Source organism: Daldinia decipiens (assembly GCF_022478715.1).
Source record: "Daldinia decipiens strain CBS 113046 unplaced genomic scaffold F4813scaffold_13, whole genome shotgun sequence".
NCBI lineage: Eukaryota > Fungi > Ascomycota > Sordariomycetes > Xylariales > Hypoxylaceae > Daldinia > Daldinia decipiens.
Genome location: NW_026054556.1, coordinates 214,518 through 235,821, shown reverse-complemented (window position 1 = coordinate 235,821; position 21,304 = coordinate 214,518). Strand labels below are relative to the sequence as shown.

The 21,304-nt window shown below is 47.1% G+C and overlaps 6 protein-coding genes across 6 annotated transcripts; 4 read left to right on the top strand and 2 right to left on the bottom strand.

Annotated features, from left to right (window-relative positions):
- Positions 1 to 3: 3 nt before the first annotated feature.
- Positions 4 to 5,280, top strand: F4813DRAFT_356615 (abc transporter). Its single transcript, XM_049243009.1, has 4 exons — positions 4 to 546; positions 607 to 3,227; positions 3,289 to 4,948; positions 5,005 to 5,280. The coding sequence occupies exons 1-4, from the start codon at positions 452 to 454 to the stop codon at positions 5,114 to 5,116; spliced, it is 4,488 nt and encodes a 1,495-aa protein (XP_049100345.1). The 5' UTR covers positions 4 to 451; the 3' UTR covers positions 5,117 to 5,280.
- Positions 5,281 to 5,291: 11 nt separating this feature from the next.
- Positions 5,292 to 7,042, bottom strand: F4813DRAFT_356612 (transferase family-domain-containing protein). Its single transcript, XM_049243008.1, has one exon. The coding sequence runs from the start codon at positions 6,863 to 6,865 to the stop codon at positions 5,444 to 5,446; it is 1,422 nt and encodes a 473-aa protein (XP_049100344.1). The 5' UTR covers positions 6,866 to 7,042; the 3' UTR covers positions 5,292 to 5,443.
- A 1,831-nt stretch (positions 7,043 to 8,873) lies between these two features.
- Positions 8,874 to 10,076, top strand: F4813DRAFT_380321 (uncharacterized protein; the record flags this gene model as incomplete). Its single annotated transcript, XM_049245553.1, has 1 exon — positions 8,874 to 10,076. The coding sequence occupies one exon, from the start codon at positions 8,874 to 8,876 to the stop codon at positions 10,074 to 10,076; it is 1,203 nt and encodes a 400-aa protein (XP_049100343.1).
- Positions 10,077 to 15,074: 4,998 nt separating this feature from the next.
- Positions 15,075 to 17,259, top strand: F4813DRAFT_356607 (uncharacterized protein). The gene is made up of 3 exons (XM_049243007.1): positions 15,075 to 16,213; positions 16,274 to 17,062; positions 17,117 to 17,259. The coding sequence occupies exons 1-2, from the start codon at positions 15,120 to 15,122 to the stop codon at positions 16,827 to 16,829; spliced, it is 1,650 nt and encodes a 549-aa protein (XP_049100342.1). The 5' UTR covers positions 15,075 to 15,119; the 3' UTR covers positions 16,830 to 17,062; positions 17,117 to 17,259.
- F4813DRAFT_47245 (uncharacterized protein) lies at positions 17,235 to 19,217 on the bottom strand. Its single transcript, XM_049248531.1, has 2 exons — positions 18,675 to 19,217; positions 17,235 to 18,608 (listed from the first exon to the last, which is right to left on the bottom strand). The coding sequence occupies exons 1-2, from the start codon at positions 19,099 to 19,101 to the stop codon at positions 17,641 to 17,643; spliced, it is 1,395 nt and encodes a 464-aa protein (XP_049100341.1). The 5' UTR covers positions 19,102 to 19,217; the 3' UTR covers positions 17,235 to 17,640.
- A 218-nt stretch (positions 19,218 to 19,435) lies between these two features.
- F4813DRAFT_380320 (uncharacterized protein) lies at positions 19,436 to 21,089 on the top strand (the record flags this gene model as incomplete). Its single annotated transcript, XM_049245552.1, has 2 exons — positions 19,436 to 19,438; positions 20,220 to 21,089. 2 exons carry the CDS (start codon positions 19,436 to 19,438, stop codon positions 21,087 to 21,089), a joined length of 873 nt encoding a protein of 290 aa, XP_049100340.1.
- Between the last annotated feature and the right edge of the window lie 215 nt (positions 21,090 to 21,304).

Here is a 21,304-nt window from a genome sequence, read left to right as displayed (position 1 = left end):
ACAGCTTTTAATTGAATCTTTTTTTATCGTCTTACACGGAGATATATGGAGTATGGAGTATGAAGTATAACTCGACAGGGCTAGTTTATCCAATCGGGTGATAGCTACCGCATTTATCAAGCCTTCGCCTCTCGGACCAGGCCGCGTCGGTATCCTCATGTCCAATAATAGATAGTAGCTTAGCGATGTTAGAGCTACATTTTTATCATAAGCCGTTTTTAAGGGATATTCGGCCTTCATATAGAACAGGTAGCTAACCCCAAATATTAGTGTTACTCTAAGCGGCCATTTAGTGAAGTCGTCAACGGGCGGCTTAAACCGAGCTGTGAAAAGGGCCTAATTAAGGGCCGCCTAGGTAATCTATCGCCTTGTGTTTAAAGCATTTCGTCCCCGGCCGCTGGACTTACACACTTGAGAATAAACATGCCCTACGACTACGACGAGGACGAACATGCACCGAGTTCTCCAGCACCTCATGAACTCCGATGTGTCGCAGATACCAATTGTAGGCCCCGGGATCCTATTGGATGAGAAAACTCCTGAGAGGTATGTAAGCTCATTGCAGTTTTCTTATATTTATCAGTATTTGCCTAACTAGTCCCGTAGTGAAATATGGCAACGCCGTGTAGCCAAGCTATCTAACTTTATAGGAAATGGTCGCTTGCAACTCGCATGCGCTGGACTATCCCTTGTATTACTATTAGTGTCTATTATTTGGTCCAATGGATTCTACCGCCGCACGGAAAAGTGTCGTGTCGACCGGATATGTAGGCCTTATACACCGCTCGAGTATGCCATTACGCAAATAGCTACCCTCGCTGCAGCATTATCTCTGACGCTGTACTTCAAGTTCCAAAATGGACCATGGATGGAATCACTTGCTTTGGGCTATCTGCTCTTCCTGGGAATTTCACAATTCGCCTGGAGGCTCAAGGCTGTAAGCATTCTTTTGAGCCGCCACATGAACATTATAATAGTGATTTTCACCATCTTGGAAGCTATCAGACTCCTATTGCCCATTGCGATTATTGGTCCACATAATAACCCGTCAAGTATTGAGTGCGTTAAACTCGCTTGCCTGGCATCTGCATTTATGGCTTCATTCGTCTCGCCACGTCTTGTACGAAGGAAAGAGCTTAACCCGGAGAGTCAGGGCTCGGATGACGTGGATGGGGAACTATCTCCCGAAGAAACCTGCTCGTGGTTCTCGTATTATCTCTCTTACGAATGGCTTACATATCTCATGGTTCGGGGCTTCTCCCGGGACTTGGTCATAGACGATCTTCCTCCTCTACCGACATACGATGCGCCGACAACATTGCTACAACGTATGCGCAAAGCTCGTTTAAAAGGGGGAAGAACTTTCTGGACCCTCTGTCGAACGTTTCGGAACGATATCAAGACGATAATGCTCTGGTCAATCGCAACCGCAATGGCAGAGTATCTTGCGCCATGTGCCATGTTCTATCTTTTGGGCTATCTCGAAGACCCTGACGCAACCGCTACAGTCGTTCATCCATTCGTGTGGATTGCACTCCTATTCGTCGGGCCTATGACTCGTTCTGTCTGCTACCAACGATCTATATTTGCGGGCACGCGGCTCCTTGTACTATCCAAAGCGACTATGATCCAGGAAATATACCAGACGATGTTATGGGCAAGGACAGACAACAGCATACAAGAAAAAATCGACCCACAGACACAACCCGGATCCAAAGATACGGAAACAAAGGATAAGACAAACTCTGTCAATATGGAAAGCCTACTGTCATACGATGCTGATGCGATCGCTAATGTAACTGACATATTCTACGCTCTAACAGCGAGTACGGTGTCAGCGGTAATAGCTATGACGTTTTTATACCAGTTGTTAGGGTGGTCATCTCTTATTGGCGTTGCAGTTCTACTATCTCTTACCTCGCTTCCCGCCCGGCTTTCCGGACGCCAGTCTCGGTTGCACGGCTTGGTAATGGAGGTAACGGATAGTCGACTGTCAAGAATCTCTGAATATTTACAGTCGATTCGAACTCTAAAATTCTTCGCTTGGGAAGATGTGGCAGCCAAGATGATCAACACCATTCGCGCTACAGAACAACAGCGGATCTGGAAGCGCAACGTAACTTCTATGCTCATTTTCATGGCTGGCGATATGCTCTCTCTTGTCAGTCTCCTCGCTATGTTCACGTCATTTGTCCTCTTTACAGATCGACCACTGCGAGCTCCGACGGCTTTCACAGCACTGTCCCTCACGGAAATATTACGGGCGCAGTTCGTATGGCTCTCTAAGGTCATCCAATGGGTAGCACAAGGTCATAAATCACTACAACGAGTCGACAAGTTTTTCGAACTAGCCGAGGAAAGAAAACGTCTCCCAGCTGGCCCGCCCGAGCTCACAGATGCGACTTTCTGCTTGACACGTTCCTCCGGATTCCGACTCCGTCATATATCCATCTCATTTCGCGAAAAGGCGCTTAATATCGTGACGGGACCAATCGGTAGTGGCAAGACATCCTTGCTCCTATCGCTCTTGGGCGAGACAACTCTTGAAAGCGGAAAGGCAACTTGTCCTCCAGACGTAGCCTACGTGCCCCAGACAGCCTGGTTACAAAACAGCACCATCCGACAAAACATTCTGTTCTATAGCTCATATGACGAGTGCCGATATAGGCGAATCATCCATGCTTGCGACCTCGTAGAAGACCTGGCACAATTGCCTTCGGGCGACTTGACGCATGCAGGAGAGCAGGGGTCTAGCCTTTCCGGAGGTCAGAAACAAAGGATATCATTAGCGAGAGCATTATACTCATCGTCTTCCACCCTTCTTCTAGACGATGTATTCTCTGCGCTTGACACTCATACTGCCTCGAGGGTCTACGAGCGATGCTTCCGTAGCGGACTCCTAGACGACCGGACAATCATTCTAGTAACACATTTTACCACGGCTATAGAAGATGCCGAACTATTGGTGGCGTTTTCTCAGGGGAGAGTGTCTTATGTGAAGACAAATGCTAAAAGTCCTTCCAAAGACGCCAAGTCGTACTGGACAACCCACCAGGAAGAGATTGACGTCGATTTCTCATCGCAATCAACCACGGCCCCTCCGACAGGAGGAATTCTTGTACAAGATGAAACTACCGACTTAGTAAATCATGAAGTTCACGAAGTGGACGTAGACGAAACTGCAACCGAAGAGAAGAGGGCGTCGGGGCGCGTCCCACGTGGATTCAGTAAGTTTCTTCAAGACCCTACGACTACAAGGAACGACGCTAATTAGAATCCCCTAAACAGTTATTAGATATATGCTACTCTTTGGGGGCTACGTTACCGCTACTCTAACGATCCTGAATACCTTCCTGGTACAAATTGCCTATTTCTCGATCACATTTTGGTTGTCCATCTGGACTGGATTATCATCCAAGCCCGACTACTCTTCCAAAGCGACAACATATCTCCTCATACATATTGGCACGGTCATGGCGTTCATATCCCTCCAATTTCTCAACAATTATATTTATCAAAGGGGAGGGTGGAAAGCGGCGAAGACTATGCACGAGCGACTGATTGTTGCTGTTCTCAATGCTCCTATATCTTGGTACGATAATACGCCTGTCGGTCGTATTATCAACCGGTTCGGTGTAGATATACAGTCTATGGACAGCCTTCTAGTTGACTGGTTACGCATGACACTTGATAACGGAATTAGGCTTGCTCTGCGGTTGGCAAGTATTGCGTCCATCATGCCAATTTTTGCATTACCGGCGAGTTTCTTCTGCTTTCTCGGCTTTGCTACAGGAGAAGTATACGCGAGAGCGCAGATATCGATCAAACGCCTCTGCGCCGTGCAAACTTCACCTATCTTCTCCCACTTCAGCGATTCTGCCGGAGGTCTTGCGGTCATCAGAGCTCGCCAGCCGATGGACGATGTCTTCCAGACCATCCTTGCTGACAAGCTCGCCGTGTATATGCGCGCGATGGAAGCTCAATACAACTGCAACCGCTGGGTGTCTATCCGTTCCGACTTTTGCGCTGCTACAGTAGCGGTCGCAGCCGGATGCATAGCCTACTATAAATCTGGCTCGCCGGGTCTTGTTGGCTTCTCGCTAACTAACGCTATTGGCCTAAGCCAAACTATCTTGACATTAGTGAGGAACATGAACGAGTTAGAAGTGGAGTTGAATTCGTTTCAACGTGTATCCGAGTACGCAGAAATCGAGCCTGAGGTAAACCCCGAGGAAGAAAAGTCGAAAGCAACTGAGATTCCTGCAGCTTGGCCGGCAACTGGTCATGTAGAGTTCCAGAATGTGACTGTTCGCTACTCGATGGACGGCCCTGATATTCTGCGGGGTGTGAAACTTAACGCCCGGCCTGGTCAGCGAGTTGCCATCATCGGTCGTACCGGCAGTGGTAAGAGTACCATTGCGCGTTCCCTACTACGCTCCACACACGTCGTTTCCGGTAGTATCGTGATTGATGGTGTTGATATTAGCAACATACCTCTCAAACGTCTCCGAGAAAGTATTAGCTTCGTGCCGCAGGACTCGGTCATCTTCTCTGGGGACATCAAATCGAATCTTGACCCCTTAGGGCAACTCGATGAGGTAGAACTGCAGTCTGTCCTTACGGCGTGCGGTCTAACCCAAATCCACGACGCCGATAGCCAAGCGTCTGGTCGTGGAGTTTCTATTCATACTCAAGTTGCGGCCAACGGTAAGAACTTTAGCAACGGACAAAGACAGATTCTCGGGCTCGCACGTGCTATGTGTCGCCGGTCTAAAGTCGTTATTTTGGACGAAGCGACGGCTTCCGTGGACCACGAGACGGACGTGCGCATGCAGCAGATCATTCGTTCGGAGTTTGCTGGCTCGACAATCATAACCATTGCCCATCGTCTGCGGACTATCATCGATTATGACCAAGTAATTGTTATGGAAGAAGGAAAAGTTATAGAGTATGTCCCCTATTTGAGTTCTTTATTATCTTTGTTCATTATTGACCACTTTACAGAGCCGGTTCCCCTAGGGACTTGATCGACATTGAGGGCGCCTTCTGGGGCATGCTGAAAAACAGCGGCGAACACGACGAATTGATCGCGTTGGTAAAACACAACCAATCATAATGAATACCGGTAACTGCGCTATAAAATAGGGACATGTATCCTTGGAGTTAGTTCGTCTTTGGGCTTATGGACTTCCACGATATTCCTACCATCTTACATGTATATATCAGTTAATACTTGCACATAATCACGATTTACAATATAAAGTACTTTACGAGGTGTTATTATGATGATTTCTCGCGATATACATATGTCCAAAACGTAGGTTAAAACCCACTATGATATTTAGGTACCTCTATAAAATATATTGTGAATATGAGTTCTCAGCATGCGGCTCTATAAGATTACGAGGTTAACTCGGCGTGTACATGAACACTACATCCTGCTTTACGAACGACATCGAGTGGTCGCGAATTGTCTAATCGGCCAACTCTGCTCAAATTTGAAGAACACTTGCCTATCGAAGCTAACAATTACCTCTAAACCTCCCACGTCGCCGTTGGTCCTGCTTGGGATCCTAGGTAGAACGATAGGGTATCTCTTAGATGCTAACTTGGGCAACCTGACGGCGTCACATCTCCCAATAGCAACGCCCCAATCTAACTCATACACGCCTTGGTCGGCCCACGAGACGATTGATATGCCATCATGGCGCGGCCCCAGCGTGATTGGAGGATGGTCACTAGACGCGGTATTTAAATATGTCAGTACATCTCGCACGCTTTGCTCATCAACACTGCTAAGGGAAGCACGAATTGTGAAAGCAATCTCGGCTAGTTTTGAGGTTGAGATAGGATCTGATAGGGCGTGGCCACCAGAAGAGGCTGCCTTTGTAGCAAAAGATATTAGGTCCGTCCGTAAAGCTGTGGCGGCTGTCATCATAAAGGCGGCACCGAGGTAGTTTGCGGGTAAGGGTGGGTTATAACGAGAGCGAAAGTTCACGGGGAAACCTATTGTGCTGGTATCCGTTTGGTTAGTCGTTGTGTCCGATTCGGTGACGGACAATTCTTGTTCGGCGGCTAATATAGCACTCCAAAGCAGCGCTGTGAGAATATCGCCTGAAGAAACCCAGCCTGTATTCCCCCGAGAAGCGATATGCTCATTCACAGTATGCTGCAGCGCCTGTAGCTTCGTTTGCGGGAAGAAAAATATGCCGGTCCTAAGATCATTAAGTAATGATACCGGACCAGCAAGCCTAGCATAGTCGTCAGGTCCCCGGGCGTGGAGCAACCTAGGCATAAAAGTAGGCGCTGTCACGTCGGGGCTACTATGTCTTTCAATCAAGGCTCCGCGGTCTAGCCAAGACGGGTCAAATCCAGCCGCTGCAGACGTGCCTGTGCGGCAGTAAGAGGCCCATATCCTAAGCAAGGCCCCGAATCCAGTGATGTCGGTTGTGCAATGATGAACGGCAACGCACAGTATGAATCCACCCTTAACAAGCGACACGCTCGCCCGGAATACCGGCGCCGGGTTCAGAAACGGGGGCTGCGTGTCAGGAGGTATGATCCCCGGTGCAGTAAATGCCGAAGGCGGGAAATCCTGTGCTTTGATAGTGGCGTAATCAATGGTATCTGAAATGTCTTGTTTAAAGTAGAGGTCCTCTAGTGTTTGGTAAGGGTTACTGAAGGAAATATGTTTTTGGTCTTTGCCAATAAGGACCCCGGAAAGAAGGTAGGGGACATGATTTACAACCCCCCTTAAGCCTGTTCTGAGTGTATCAACAGCATCGGCATGTGACGAGGGGAAGCAAAACATTTGGCGGATGTAGCCCCGGGGCATAAGTTTGTCAAGCGGAGAGAGCGCCGCCATTTTGATATATGGCTTGAGACCTAGAGAAAGGCATATGTTTTATGAGAGTATTTTCTTGATGTCTGCAAACTAATAGTTCTAGCCTGGAAACACATATCACGCTCCAGTCAGCGGACGTGTCCCAAAGCAAGGTAATTGTTGATTATAACTAGAGTTTAGTGATAGAATCAAGATGATAGGTACCTATGTAGGTAAGTAGCATTACGATTTATTCCCGAATAGACTCTGAGAGCCATGTATACCTATACATACATATAGGCACCTAATCTAACCACTAGACTACTGCATAAGCACTATAATTGCCTAATAATTAAATTAAAATAGTAGAAATATTAATCTTAACTATATCTCACGTTGAATTCTTCGCAAAAATGTGGCGGTTGCTCAAAATTCCAATGAAAATCGTAAATAAATGATATAGTCTAGGATCGGCAGACCATCTCACGCGTCCGAGTACAATAATTGCACGCGTCTCTCGTTCGCTATTGCAAACGCGACGTCTAAGAGGGAATGGCGGGCAATTCTGACGGAGATTACTGCGAATAAGCTGTCGGATCTAACCTACACATGTAACCATCCCCGTCACCTTTGATCCAATTTAAGGTAGAGATGTTGATATATCAGAAGCGGGTATATCGCGGCCCTTAAATTAGGTACCGTCCGTCGGGAAGAGTTGAATTGCATCCATGACATCTTGTGCGCGGTGGTTGCTGGGACGAATGGGTACCCCATAAGGTACTGTGGAGGGAGTTTGAAAGGTGGGATACGGGACAAAACGCGTCGATTGATACCGCGTAAGATAGCGCCCGTTGAATCATTGAAGCTACCTAGGTACCTAAGGTACCTACCTGGTTAGGGACTAGACACGGGGTTACCCAATACCCCAGCATTCTTAAATTTCCAGTCTGACTGCTCAAGCGGTTCAAAGTGGCTTAACGCGTGGCTTTAATGCAGATGCCAGCCTACTATGTACAGATGCCAACGCTATGATGTTGAGCCTAGACCAAAAGGAGCAAAGCGCGTTTTCAACAGCCACGAACGTTTTAAATGCATCATTGTACCGTATTTCTACAGCAAGGCCGAGTCGCTAGCAGCTGTTCGTAAATACTACACTGAATACCTTTTTTAGGTAGTCTGACAGAACAACATTGGGGAGGCCCGCGATCTGGCCCACGACATAATAGTACACATAAACATGGAAATGTGTATTTCAATGCTGCTCCTCCGTCTTTAAGTCAGCCTTAGAATTCCATTAGTTTACCTAAAGTTGCTACTTTCGTATGTACAGAATACACCCAAGATCCAAGTTGAGCGCATAGCCAAAAATCGAAGAGCTTTCTCCATATTCCTTTATACCTTTACTACTCTTTCATTGTACAGAGCCATTATCTACTTCGTATATTGACGTCGGTTTTGCGCCCTTGTCCTCCGTCCTCCGGATGACATATCCCCGGCACCATCGCGTCCAAACTCGAATTTAGAACCCTTCCACTTCCACGCCACACACCCAACGTCAAACTAGGCAAAACGCTACAAGTCATAAAGCGCTTATCTACCCCTCGATATCTTTCTCGCTACTAGCCATCCGTTGACAGGCGACGTAACATCCCTACGTGAACAAGAAAAACTCGGGAAATGAGAAATGCCCAGTCGATTGCAAAACCCTCGAATACGTCCTATTCCTAATCGAGAGCCGTTGACTCCCACTCGACAAAGCATTAAACAAGGTAAACATAATCCAGCTTACATGTTCGCATAATCCACTCATTTCTGTTTCTATCCCACAAAACATCCATTGGCATTGTCTCGGAGACAGCTGAAACTTTGTCTCCTTACATCTTCTAGGCCTACTGTTCGGGACAAAGCAAAATTACCACTATATTCCAAATCAGAAAGCGGTGGAACTAGACTAACATATTCTTCTATAGAACCTACATACACAGACAATAGTGTACTAAATGCCAATTCAAAATCGAAACCGGCGCATACTTTCAACAACGTGAACATCATGAGTACCCACAGTCCGACCCTGGAGTCAAAACACAACACCTATGCCAACTCTGGTTTCTCTCCTAACGGCAAGAACAAGAGCAAGAGCAAAATGCCATCTACCATCCGTACCGTCCCTAGCTTTGAGGCACCTTCAGATATCTCGTCGGAATCGCCGTCCGCGCGAAACAGCGGATTTTCAAGTTCCATTAATAGCAATGTCAGCGGCACATCATATAGTTCTCAACAAGCGCAGAGCAGCTCAACAGTCAGGTTAAAACCGCAATCACCTAGCTTAGGGCCGCCTTTACCGATATCGCGAGGTGAAGACCTGTATATGCCTGCAAGTGATCCGACCCCCGGAGAAGAGATGGCGGAGGATCCAACCGTATCTTTACAGGTTCCGGGGACACCTATGCCCGAAGATCGTTCAGGCGGAGCGCCGGAAAGTTCGCCGCAATGGGACGGCACCGTCGGTAAGGCCGGTTTAGGAAAGACAGGCAGAGTGATTAATAAATTAGTGTCGGACAACGAGGCCTTGAAACGGGATATCCAGATTGAGCGTTTTAAGGCCGAGGAAGCAAAGCAAGCAGCTAAACTAATCGAAGACAAGATGGAGCATATGGTCGCAGACTATGAATCCCGCCTATTAGAAGCCACAATAACCAAGACGTTATTGAGTCGCAAAGAACGTCAAGTCGAGCACCTACAGTCTATAGTTGACCTCGAGAAGAAGCGTACAGCAGATGCTCAAGAACGTGAACGGATATGGCGTGAAGAGATGGAGAAGAGTCGCCAGGACACCAAGGTTCAGGTCGAAGAGGCTAATATGCATGCGGCATTAATGGAGGGTCGATACAATGCCATATCGTCGCATTGGAAGGATCAGGGTGACGAAGTGAAGCGTGCCATGGCGGGTCTTGAGGGCAGAATTAAAGCACTGGTTGAGGAACGTAGGACGGACGATGAAAAAATCAACGTTCTCCGCGATTTATGTGACCAGCAAGACGGAAACATTCGAGACCTGCAGCGGCAAAAGGATGAAATTGCCCAGCAATTTGAGGCCTATAAGCGCGAACAGGAGCAAGCGCTAAAGGATATCAAGACAATCGCCCATGAGAGAGGAGAAGAGCAGGAGAGGGCTCTCGAGGAGGCGAAGCGCGTACTTGGCCAGCTGAAATGGGCACTTAACGTGAAGAAAAATGTGAAGGGCGCTGAGTAGTGATATACTCCTAGTTTTGCCGTGCAGCCCTTTCGTTGGCAAAACGCCCTGAACACTCGGAAACTCACGCGGGTCTGCTCCTCTTCGACAAAAATATTCCTCTACTATGTACTAAAATGGCGGCTTTAAAATTGTAGTCTACCTCATTTTTTTTTTTTGTTTTCCCCTATTCCAACCTGGCGCATCGCGGCTCCGCACTTCCAAGCATGTCGCTAGTACCAAGATGATACCACTCGAACTATAATAACGACCATTTCGCCCTTCGCGATACCCTACGGCGATTCCCTTTCGGATTTTATAATACAACCTCGATGGTTGACTAAATTGAGCGACCAGGGCCAGGTCAGGAAATGGTACTCGAAGAGAGTTCTGGTCTGGATATGTTACGATACATAGGATTGGCGTTCGAGGCAAAGGATATTCTATAATTGCGGTCTAAATCAGAGTGAGACCCGGTAGTCCATGGCATTTTCATTTCATCATAAGGCCCCCAAGTTTGAGGGGGCAGAAGGAGACCCTTGGCTGGTATAACAAAAGGCGTATGAACATTTACATTCATGACCCTCCCTTCTATTGTCCACTTACGTTGTATATACCCAGGTTACCAGTTTATAGGTAGGTATAGAAAGAAATCATTTGCGATGAACATATTTAGGGGTACTTAATATGCTCCACTCAGCTCGAGTTTATTAATCGCTAAGGCATCCAACACTTACCATTGTCATCGCTTAGAATACTTCTCCCGTACTACGTCGTGTTACAAAGAACCTACTCGTCCCAGTTGTTATTTTAGGCAAGCCAGGATTTTCCTACCAAGTATTTGAGCACATCCTGACCATTAAGTGAAATGAACTACAGCCTGCTGCAGCCAGAAAAGAAAATGATTACATAAGCATAATACCCCTTTTCTACCGTCTGATACTGAAACTCACCAAATCAAATCACCCAAATACCCTACAATCGAATAATCCTATCCACCATAACCATGTGCGGTATATCCTTAAACGTAATATAAGTACCTAATATATGTAAGCCCCAGGGATGTTTCTACCCTTGTGCAAGCATGGCATGGCAGGTTATTTATACAACATGAAGACGTTAGGTAGTGTTTGACATATTTCTTAGCAAGCTTTAATGACTACATACCTATGTGGCCAACAAAGGCCATGCTACCATATCCGTCAAAAGTAGCACTTGATGACATTCAGTATTATCATCAAAGGTACAAAAATCACTTAATGTAAGGAACTCGGTTTTTCGACCACATACGGAGGAATAATGAAAGAAGCATTGACTATTTCCCTCAGGTCAACTTGCCAGTGTTTTAACTTCTATTACCAAGGTGGCTTTTATATAAAATATATCTGCTGGCTATCATATGCCCAGGTCTCCCCTACCCGATCACGAAGTGCTTTCTTTTTTATGTCTTAACCCATCATGGTGTTCAATGTAACTTTCCCCTTTATATAACATAAGTAGATCTGTACGGTTGTATGTGTTATTATGGCGCAAATTGGTCATATAGCATTATTTAAACGGCAGAGTTAAGCAACCATCTCTTCTTGTTTGGTATCACAAACCATTAATACTGTTTGGCTTGAAGGTTATTCTCCGTTAAATGTTCAGAGGTATTATGAAATCACCCGTCATGTTTTAACCATGTTATCTTGTCGAAACGTATTAATGAATCATTGTGAACCCGTTGTCCCTGTGGTCCACTCCGGGTCGGCATTTCCATCGGCCTAGAACAACAGGCATGTTTAGTATTTATATCCACGGGATCCCGTAGTAACCTAGGCTAGGGCTCCTCGTAGAACAATAAAGTTGTTTCCATGCTATTTGATCCCACCTTGTGGTACAATCAGCTTTTCCAGAACACGTTGTACTTTAAGGGCTGATTTAGCTGTGCTTGCTATGTCTTGATTGTTGTTGGTTACCTTGATTACTTGTTATTCCAATTTTATATAATATTTGTTATTGACTTACTCTGTGAAAACTGTCTATAACATTGTATAGCTCGATGCTGGATAGTATATCATGTAAAATATAATAAAAGGGGTATGCTTCAAGGGTTTATGTGTGTAAATACCAACGTATTTGTTAAAATTATAGGTAATACTTCTATAACACAGGATGCTTTCGGTAGGTAGCCATAGACTTCCATGGTTTAGTTGAAAATTCCTCGCGGAACACCAAACTTGGTTCAATGCCTTCCAGGTCAATTTTATGATTGTCTGTCTTTGAAGTCACCAAATGAAGGGTGATACGAATTATTAACATAGGTAATCAACCCTTTCATAAATTACCTTAGGTAGTTCAAAGTGCCTAAGTACGTAGCATGTTCATGTTTTAATGATGCGCAATGTTATTCCATTATAATACTAATTTGGTTTATTAGAAGGACAGTGAATTTTATGGCAGATGGTCATACTTCATGAGCCTCAGCCGCACAATTTATATCAAACTGCTTTAACCATAGCTATCTAGGTGGACTAAGATAAACAAGATTAGATATAACGGTCTTCTATGTCAAAATCAAATACAGTAAAATATTGTCTAGTTCTACATGTGCAAGCATCTCGTGGTTCATGAGCTACATACCTAGGTACTTGACCTACATGTATCCAGATTGGTCAGGTCCGTCTCTGCAATGCACATGTGTTTGTAGAAGAAAAACTTAAGTAGGTACGTTAGGTACATGTTTGTGCACATCATATGCACCAGTACCTACGGCATGACCTGATCTAAGGGGTGCTTTTATTATGTTACATGTACCTAAACCTAACCGATCTGAACTTGCCATCCCGAGAGCAAGTACGACTAAGAAGTAGCGCCTGATAAGGTAGGATGTGGGATTGATGCAGGCATACATGTATTGTGGGCACCTACGGTACCCAGATAGATAGGGGGGCCTAGTGGTTATTCCAAAAAATGAGGACTGTCTTGCATCGGTTAGTGACAGGAAAGAACGTCTGGGTCATTAAGGTTCGGAAAGACCGACTTCCCTCGTCCTATACCGCTTAGTTTAGGTAGGTAGGTACCTACCTACCTTACGTAGTTACCTAGGTGATTACTCCCCAATCGTTCCTGCTAACTTGCATGCAATTTTGGTTTGCAGTGAGCGGCCACCTTTTCCAATCCTTTCTTCCAAACTTCATCCTTCAGTTTCTTCACCTCTTCTACCCAAACCAAGCTCACAACCAACATCAATCTCAAAACAACTTGCCATCTACTATCTATAACAAGTATTGAGGTACTGTTAATTCCTTTCTCTGTTCTAATTCACATACATCATTTCTCATAACTGCAGCCTTTACCAATACAAACCCCATCACGTCGCCGACGCGACTTCTCAACCCTAAAGACTCAGTTGACTTTGTGACCTGCCGTTGTTTGTGGAGCATATTCATCTTTCAAAACTTCATTTCGTGTGAAAACTGCCGGCTCTTTGCCTTCTTTATTTGTATCTCGTCGCCGACCTCACTAAATTCAAACGTCCTATTCTTCTCCCTGCCTGCCTATTCAATATACCGTTGTGCCGTATCACTAATTACCTCTAACCCGCCTCTTATCGCCGCCCCCATTATTGTACCAACTAATACTGTGAAGGGTCTTTTGAAAACAAATTGTCTACGTGTACACAACTTCAAGGTAAGTGCTCTACGACGCGTCTTGACACGTTACTAGACGCGTCTTCTCAACTAGTTAACAAGATTGCAACATGCATACCTATACACAAAGACTATGAACACCTAAATAAAGGCTAACATCCCTAAGAATAGGAAACATCATGTCTAAGGTATCTGTGCAGCAAGATCTTGTCGCCGAGCGCGTTGCTGAGGCGCTTCGTAACGACTTCCCCAAGTGGGTCGCCGAGAAAGAAGCGCGTGAAGCCGCAGCTGCCTGGAAAGAGGGAAAGGATACCGAGTTCTTCTTGGTGTCCAACTGGGCATTCCACCCAGACGGACTCCGGGAGTTCACTAGCAAACTCCGACTTGCCTTCCAAGTAGGTTTCAACCCTTATTCCTTTTTCAAACTTGCTTTGCCTTAAAACATATTTGTATTAAACAGTTTATTGATATGATTATAGAGACTTCAAGTGTCCTACGACCCGAGAACCTCTTGGGTCAGGGTGAGGTGCCTAACCGCCGACGAAGCGGAGGTGATGGCCGCTTGCCAGACCGTGTTGGATGGCATAGCCGAACGAGAGCTCGCTGCCGGATTGGTGAGTATTCCCTCTTATTGTTTATTTTCTTTCCATGGTTTTCTTGTTTCTCTATTACTATTTTTTCTTTGAAGAAAGCTGTGCTGCCTCTTGCTGCCTCTTGCTAGTAGTATCTAATATGCATATAGTCTTTCAGCAATAAGATTTTCCCTTATGGGGAATTGGGTGCAGACGCAGACATCTCGGAGTATAGGCTAGCCGGTGGACCTCCCGAAATCCAAGCGGCTACTTCTAGAGCGCTATGGGAGATCCCCAATGGACTTCTTGGAAGAGGTCCAAATCCTTTAAGGCTAGTAACAACCGAGGTATTGGCCAAGTTGCGACATATCACGGGTTGTGCCCTGGCGTTGGAAAGTGGCGAGCTTGCCGTATTTATCGGCGGTGGATCACTTCAAGAGGTAAATGTAGTGATACGCAAGTTAGATACTCTTGCGAGATATGCTGTGAGTTTTGTTGGTCCACTACTATTGCCACGGTTTGAGTCTAATATTTCTTAGGGGTCGCCATATCAAGCTGATACTCGTTGCGAGAGTTTTATTTATGCTGAGGACAAGCAAAAAGGTCCTGCGGCATTCACTTACATGGCTCATGAAAGGAAACTAATCCTAAGGACTTTCTTTCTTGACCGTGCGAAATATGAATTGGCCAAGGGGGCTTCCGTATACGGAAAAATGTTTGAGCAGGGTGTTGTTGTGACTTTACCACGTACCAGTTCTCGACCAATCAAAGGCCCAGCAACCATTACACCAGCTATATCGCCGAGGGACAGAAATGAACCATATAAGGCATTCTTGCCCACTACATGGAACTACAAACCGATGTTTAGAAATCCTGGCTCGGACAAGGTCTTATTCGACGTTAGAAATAACCCACAGGTTGCCTCTTGGGTTGCCCAGGTGCCTAAACTAGAGTACAACCAATCTCAGGAACCTTCTGGACGTCCTCGGGTAAATCTGAATGATGAGAATGTTCGGCTAGTAAGCCCCCCCCTGTCATTTCACACCCCGATAGAAAAAGTTGTAGAACAGGACCTTATCGGGTTTGATCAGCAACAGACAGAAGAGCTATCAACAAGTATCGACAAAGAAAATGAGAGAATAAGCATCACTCAGTCAGAAACACAAGTCCCTCAGCATCCACCGCCCTCTAAACCCGAACGCGATGACCCATTCATTCAGTTATGGAAAGGTGCTCAAATAGGAGAGCCTCGCGTGGAACCCAGCATCACGCCCCCGCCTCGGCGCTCTACCATGAGACAGCAGGCAGGCCGCCGGTATGATGGGTTTCAAGCCCCAGAATGCCCACCTGGTTATGAAAAAGTGCATAAAGGGCCAGATCCAGATCCCGAATTGACCCAAGCCATCGTCAAGAAGCTCGTCCGAATGATGGGCTCTCTGGAAACTTTCACTGGTAAAGTGTCTTTGAAAGCTGAACTAGGGCGCTTCTGTCTCACAAAGGTCAATCACAACCATGTGTGGTTGAAGGGCAGCGCTTGTCAAGATAAAGTCAAGTCATTACAGGACGTGAAAGAGATCTTGGATAGACATCATGTCCGACCTAAAGATGTCATATTCACAAAGTTTCTGACAGGAGATGGGGAGGATGCAAATCATATTACATTTGCCCATGATAGTTTTAGGCGAAGATTATGGGTGCCCACTGCTCGTCGCACTGTTTATGAGATCTACTGCCGCGTTAAGACAGCAGACGAAAAGGTTCATAAGCTCGCATTGGAGGTTGACGCCAAAGAACTCACCTATAGAATCTATGAACGGGGTGGTGGTTCCTGCGCTGTCTTCGTGCATTGTCCTATGAGGGTATGGGACTTCCAAGTCACCCTCACCAAGTCGCAAGACTTGGGCCTAACTTACCGTGAATTTGCAGAGGACCTTATTAACAACATGAGCATCACGTAAGTTTACTGCTACTGAACCGTTTCATCTATTACATCTTCGCTAATGTTATGATATAGACAACAAGACTCCGGCATACCGTTCTTGGAATTTGTTGTTAAAGGAGTATACCAGGCTGAGATAGTCCTTGTTCGAACCCGCAACATTGCCTCTTATACGAGGAACGGAGCATGTATTCAGCCCTTTTCCAACACCCATGGTTCGAAATCATCAACTTCGAGCATATTAGAGATCTGCGAGGTGCATGACATGGCACCAAGGATTATCGGCAGAGAAAATGGCAATGTGACCATCCTGTTTGATAAGTACGATGGAGATCGGCAACGTGGCCAGTTACCAATCTGGTACGAGGTCTCATTGCAATCCAAGGTAATCAATAAGGCACTACAGCAGAATCAAGACCTCGAAATAGGCGAGGAGGTTTCTTGGACACCTCAGCAGCTCCAGAAAGCTGGGGCATTTGATGAAATTATCACATCTGCGATTGAGGTGGTAAAGAATATTGACGGAGTAGGTTACTGGGGAGATAACTTCCAGGACGCGAAAAACTATAAGATGCCCCCTTCGGGAACAGAGACATATTTGCAACACCCGACTTCTAAACGGCCTCTATGATAGTGGAACGCTCAGCTAGGGAGTATGAACGGCCGGCGTTATTTGTGATTGTGAAAATGTCTATGATTTGGTGAAAGAGGGTGTTGGCATCTGGATTGGCGTACGGACTGGCTTTTGCTTCATGGTTATTATACTCTTTGTGCGAAATGGCAATTCCTACTTCTTGTTCGAAACCTTAATACGACATTACTCATATAGTCCTTGACTAATGTGCATGACCGCATACCTATTAGCTGGTTTGTTAGGTAGCTAAATTCCAACGGATCATATATTCGAAGTCTGCTTACGATGAAAATTAATACTTTACGAGTAAAACTTGGCAAGAGGACGCAGGCATGAAGCTTATAATTGCTATGATGCTTGACGTTGCTAGCCTCTAACTAGTACTTATTCTAATCAACTTGTGATATAGTCTAGGGCTTATTGCTACCTACTACATAGGTTAGTGCATGTAGAGACCAGAGAATGAACGCCTGCGCTACTAATAGGTATTCCTCTAACCTAGTGAAGTGCACATACATGGACGTACATATGCACATACACTAGGCATATCTCCTCCCATCTCGTCCTTTTCCACAAGACCTCGAATAACCTGTCCGCGTTTCTATTTCCTACATAGGCCTAGCTTGGGTCCGTACTTGGGTACCTAGGTACCTAAGCTAAAGCTTCACCAGTGGATACTCAACCAGTCATACCCTTCTTTTTTGGTCTTTTCCTTTACGCCCCCTGTATCTTCTGTTTTCCTCCCCACTCCCCTTCCAATTTCTCTTCTTCCCCTGAGCATTGCCATGCCTTGACCACGACTACCCCCCTAGAGCGCACTTAGGTCTAGCGGCACGCTGCTCCCGCGACCGGCTCGGTACTTGCGGGGACCGCCTTGGAAGGGTCGGGGCTTGGGGAATTCGCTCTCGTCCTTGAAACGCCAGCGGCTGTCGTGGATGATATACCGCTCGCCTCTGCTTGCTTCGCGCGGGCTGGGCATTGCGCTGCCTGTGGGGGTGGGGCTCGGGCTCTTGCTGGTGCCGTTGGGAGCTAGCGTGTATGTGCTCGGGTCTAGCATCGAGCGGAGATTCGAGCTGGTGCGTTGGCGATTTGAAGACGGATCTCGCGTTATGGGAGGTGGTGTTGGCGCGGAAGACGGAGGGAGAGGGGGTAGTGTGCCGGTAGGAGAAGAAGAACGGCCTCCTGTTGCCGTTGCACGCATCGCTGCTTGGACTGCGATGTTTGGCGATGTTGAGCTAGATGGCGGTACTGACGGCGGAGGGGGAGGAGGTTGTGATCGCGTTGTAGTAGGGGGTGGTCTAGGAGCTGCGGCCGGAGGAGGCGGTGGTGGTGCGGGTGCCGATACTGGCGGCGGAGGTGGTGGCGCTGGCGCGGATATTGGTGGTGGAGGCGGAGGTGCCGGTGGCGCTGGAGCAGATGATGGAGGAGGCGGGGGCGCATGTGAGCCCGGTAAGGGAGGAGGATGAGACGGGTGAGAATGTGATGGTGTGGTTGAGGGCTTCCTGGACCCGGGCGGAGGAGGCGGCTTCTTCCCTATCGGTGGCGGGGGACCTTTCGAGGATGCTAGTGATGCCATCGAGTTTGGTCTTGGGACATCACTGATCGCCTTCCTTAGAGTCGCTACCGAGGCGTGAGAGACCGTCGTCGGGGGTGTGGGCACTGCACGAGCTGGAGCTGTTGGTATGGCGGGGGCAGATCCGAAAGGGGGTCTCGGTACTAATGGCGCTTTCGGGCCTGACGACTCTGTGTCGTTTAGATACGATGCGTTTTGGTTTGCTACGTACACGGTAAGTAATCTTCGTCGGCAAGCCTAATATGACTGTAGGACTGTGGGATACTTACCTCCTGTATCTACACCTCCACCTCGTTTCTTTAGCTTCGGCATGCCGCCTGAGAATAAACCTGCTAACTGCGGCGCAGGCTCCGCCGCTCCGCCGCTATTGTGGTCATTGTTACTCGCTCTATTTCCCGGGACCGGTGGTGCGAGGCCGCCCGGGACGGCTGGAGCCCCCCTGGGTATTGTAGGAACAGGTGGCGCTCCTCCAGTGGGCATTCCGCCTCCTCCCCCCCCTGACGCTTTCGCTACTTGGGGAGCAGAACGATCATTCGTAACGGCCTTTCTAAGGGCCCTCCCTTTCGATATATCGCTAAGTAAGGCACCTCGGCCAGCACCAGCAGTCGGTCGTGGCAGTCCACCAGGTGGAGGAGGAGGAGGCGGCGGCCCTCCCATGCCTGGGAGCGGCGGCGGAGGAGGTGGTGGAGGAGGCATCTCGGAGATTGGGCCCCGGCTCTCTTGGTATGTATAAATACTCAGTCACGCAGGCGAGATAGAGGAGCGTGTATCGGGTCGGTGAGGATTGTTATAAGTTGAGATCTGAAGTAGGCGTCACCGTGCGTGTATCGAATTAATAAGAATACGGGAAATCGGTGTAAGTGTCTTGGTTAAAGTGAATTGATGTATGTTTTGATGTATGTTTTGATGTATGTTCTGTTTTTTCTTGACTACGATGGGTATCTCTTGATTTCAATGTTGTAAGTAGAAGGGGTGAGAGAGGCGGTTTGGTACGTAATGACGCGAAATGCAATTTGCTGGTGCCTTATCGATGGTTTAGGAGGTAGGAATAAGTTAGCAGTTATTGGACGTCGTTGGAATTACTGGGAACATAAGCTTTTCAGCCGCGCGTTGTCGTCACATTTGTGGCGCAGGCGTAGATTGCCCCACCTATCACGGCATTGAAGAATATTGAATATTATTTGGAATATTGCATGTGACGAGGAAGATAAGAGCCGATAAAGTCACATCTCTATTACCAAGTCTCACTATCGGGTCTTAATTGAATCCTTTTCATTGTATCTGTCTATCATGGGCATTATTCACCACAGGCCAGCCTCCCACGTATTAGAGAAATTGCAGCAATGCCTCGACCGACCGCAGTCCCGCGACCGCAGTCGGTTTGCCAGATTTGCGATTCTATCTTCACTCGTCGTTTCTATTCCTCAAACCCCGCATTGAGCTCTCATAATACTATCCGGCATCGACCGCAAATAGTGCATCATGCCTTACGAGTAAATGCATTCCAGAAGGCCCTCTTAGCCTCCACTATATTGCCAACTACAAAGAAGATACTAGAGACCGGTAACACTCGGCATACTCTAGGAGAACATGATAGTAAGATCAGGGCAACACCCAAGACAGCAGCGAGCGAAGAGCTGTCATCTGTCACTAATATGATGACTTATTTGGAACGAAGCAAATCAAAAGTACTCTTGAACAAACGCATACCGCCAGAAGCGGACGTGAGTGCTGCTCTCCTAGCATGTCGCGTAGTGGCTGATTATATCATGGACGATGCTGTACAACCACAAATCGCTCATATGATAAATGAGTTTGATTCAGCTGCTTCTGAACTACTTTCGCTAGATAGCACAAGCAATCCTAACTTTCCCAAGTCTATAAATACTGCTACTGCTAGTATAATGGACCAGGTCAAACAGATGATCGATAGGATATCAGATACTGCCTATGCAGTCTTAGCTCACCCGCCCGTCTTCATAACGCCAGAGCTACTAGAAAAATATGTCGATGTACAAGCACGACTAGGCAAGCCTGAAACACTCCCCCAGGCGTTTCAACTGTATGCATCAAAGCCCATGCCTCGTGAAGGAGCGGGGTCTATCAGCTACGCAAAACAAAATCCCAACAAGGTAGCAAATGCTATTGAGCCTAATGTGATCGAGAAAGCTCTGGATACTGCAATTGAGGCTAGGAATTTAGATGCGGCAGTTGGGATTATCGAGAACGCCTATGCCACAAAAGCTTTCATCCGAAACAAGCTCTTACGCAAGGCCCTACTGCCCGTGGGGACCTTTGCGGCAACACCGTTGGCGGCATACGTACTTGCGACGAACTTCTCCGATCTTCAAAATACTATGGACAGCGCTACTGCGACTAATGTTGCGTTCGCTGGTATATTGGCCTACGTAGGCTTTACAACGTCGATCGGCTTCGTAGCGCTAACTACTGCGAACGATCAGATGAAGCGAGTGACTTGGGCCCCGGGAGTACCTTTGCGGCTACGGTGGATAAGAGAAGAAGAGAGAGCCGCCCTGGATAAGATCGCCTGTGCGTGGGGATTTCGAGAGAAGTGGCGCCAAGGCGAGGAGGAGGGAGCGGATTGGGATGCCCTGAGAGAGTATATTGGTCAGAAGGGAATGGTCCTAGACCGAACAGAATTAATGGAAGGGATGGACTTCTAGTAGATCTAAAGCCCAACTATTCCTTACGGAATTGTTACGAGCCTTACGGAATCCACTTTGTGGTATACCAAGGATATCCACCCTGCCACCAAGATACCAAGATGAGATAACATTAGTTTAGAGCCGGATCTGCTCTTCTAGCAACGATCTTCATCAAAACCTGGTCGCGATATTATTCCACCCCAGCGCGGACCCCGGAAGTGACAGACAACGAA

Coding starts and splice junctions, on each gene's coding strand:
- F4813DRAFT_356615 (XM_049243009.1), top strand. CDS start 452: ATGCACCGAGTTCTCCAGCACCTCATGAACTCCGATGTGTCGCAGATA. Junction 3,228..3,288: donor GCGCGTCCCACGTGGATTCA/GTAAGTTTCTTC, acceptor TCCCCTAAACAG/TTATTAGATATATGCTACTC. Junction 4,949..5,004: donor GAAGAAGGAAAAGTTATAGA/GTATGTCCCCTA, acceptor ACCACTTTACAG/AGCCGGTTCCCCTAGGGACT.
- F4813DRAFT_356612 (XM_049243008.1), bottom strand. CDS start 6,865: ATGGCGGCGCTCTCTCCGCTTGACAAACTTATGCCCCGGGGCTACATC.
- F4813DRAFT_356607 (XM_049243007.1), top strand. CDS start 15,120: ATGTTTAGAAATCCTGGCTCGGACAAGGTCTTATTCGACGTTAGAAAT. Junction 16,214..16,273: donor ATTAACAACATGAGCATCAC/GTAAGTTTACTG, acceptor GTTATGATATAG/ACAACAAGACTCCGGCATAC.
- F4813DRAFT_47245 (XM_049248531.1), bottom strand. CDS start 19,101: ATGCCTCCTCCACCACCTCCTCCGCCGCCGCTCCCAGGCATGGGAGGG. Junction 18,609..18,674: donor TGGAGGTGTAGATACAGGAG/GTAAGTATCCCA, acceptor CCGTGTACGTAG/CAAACCAAAACGCATCGTAT.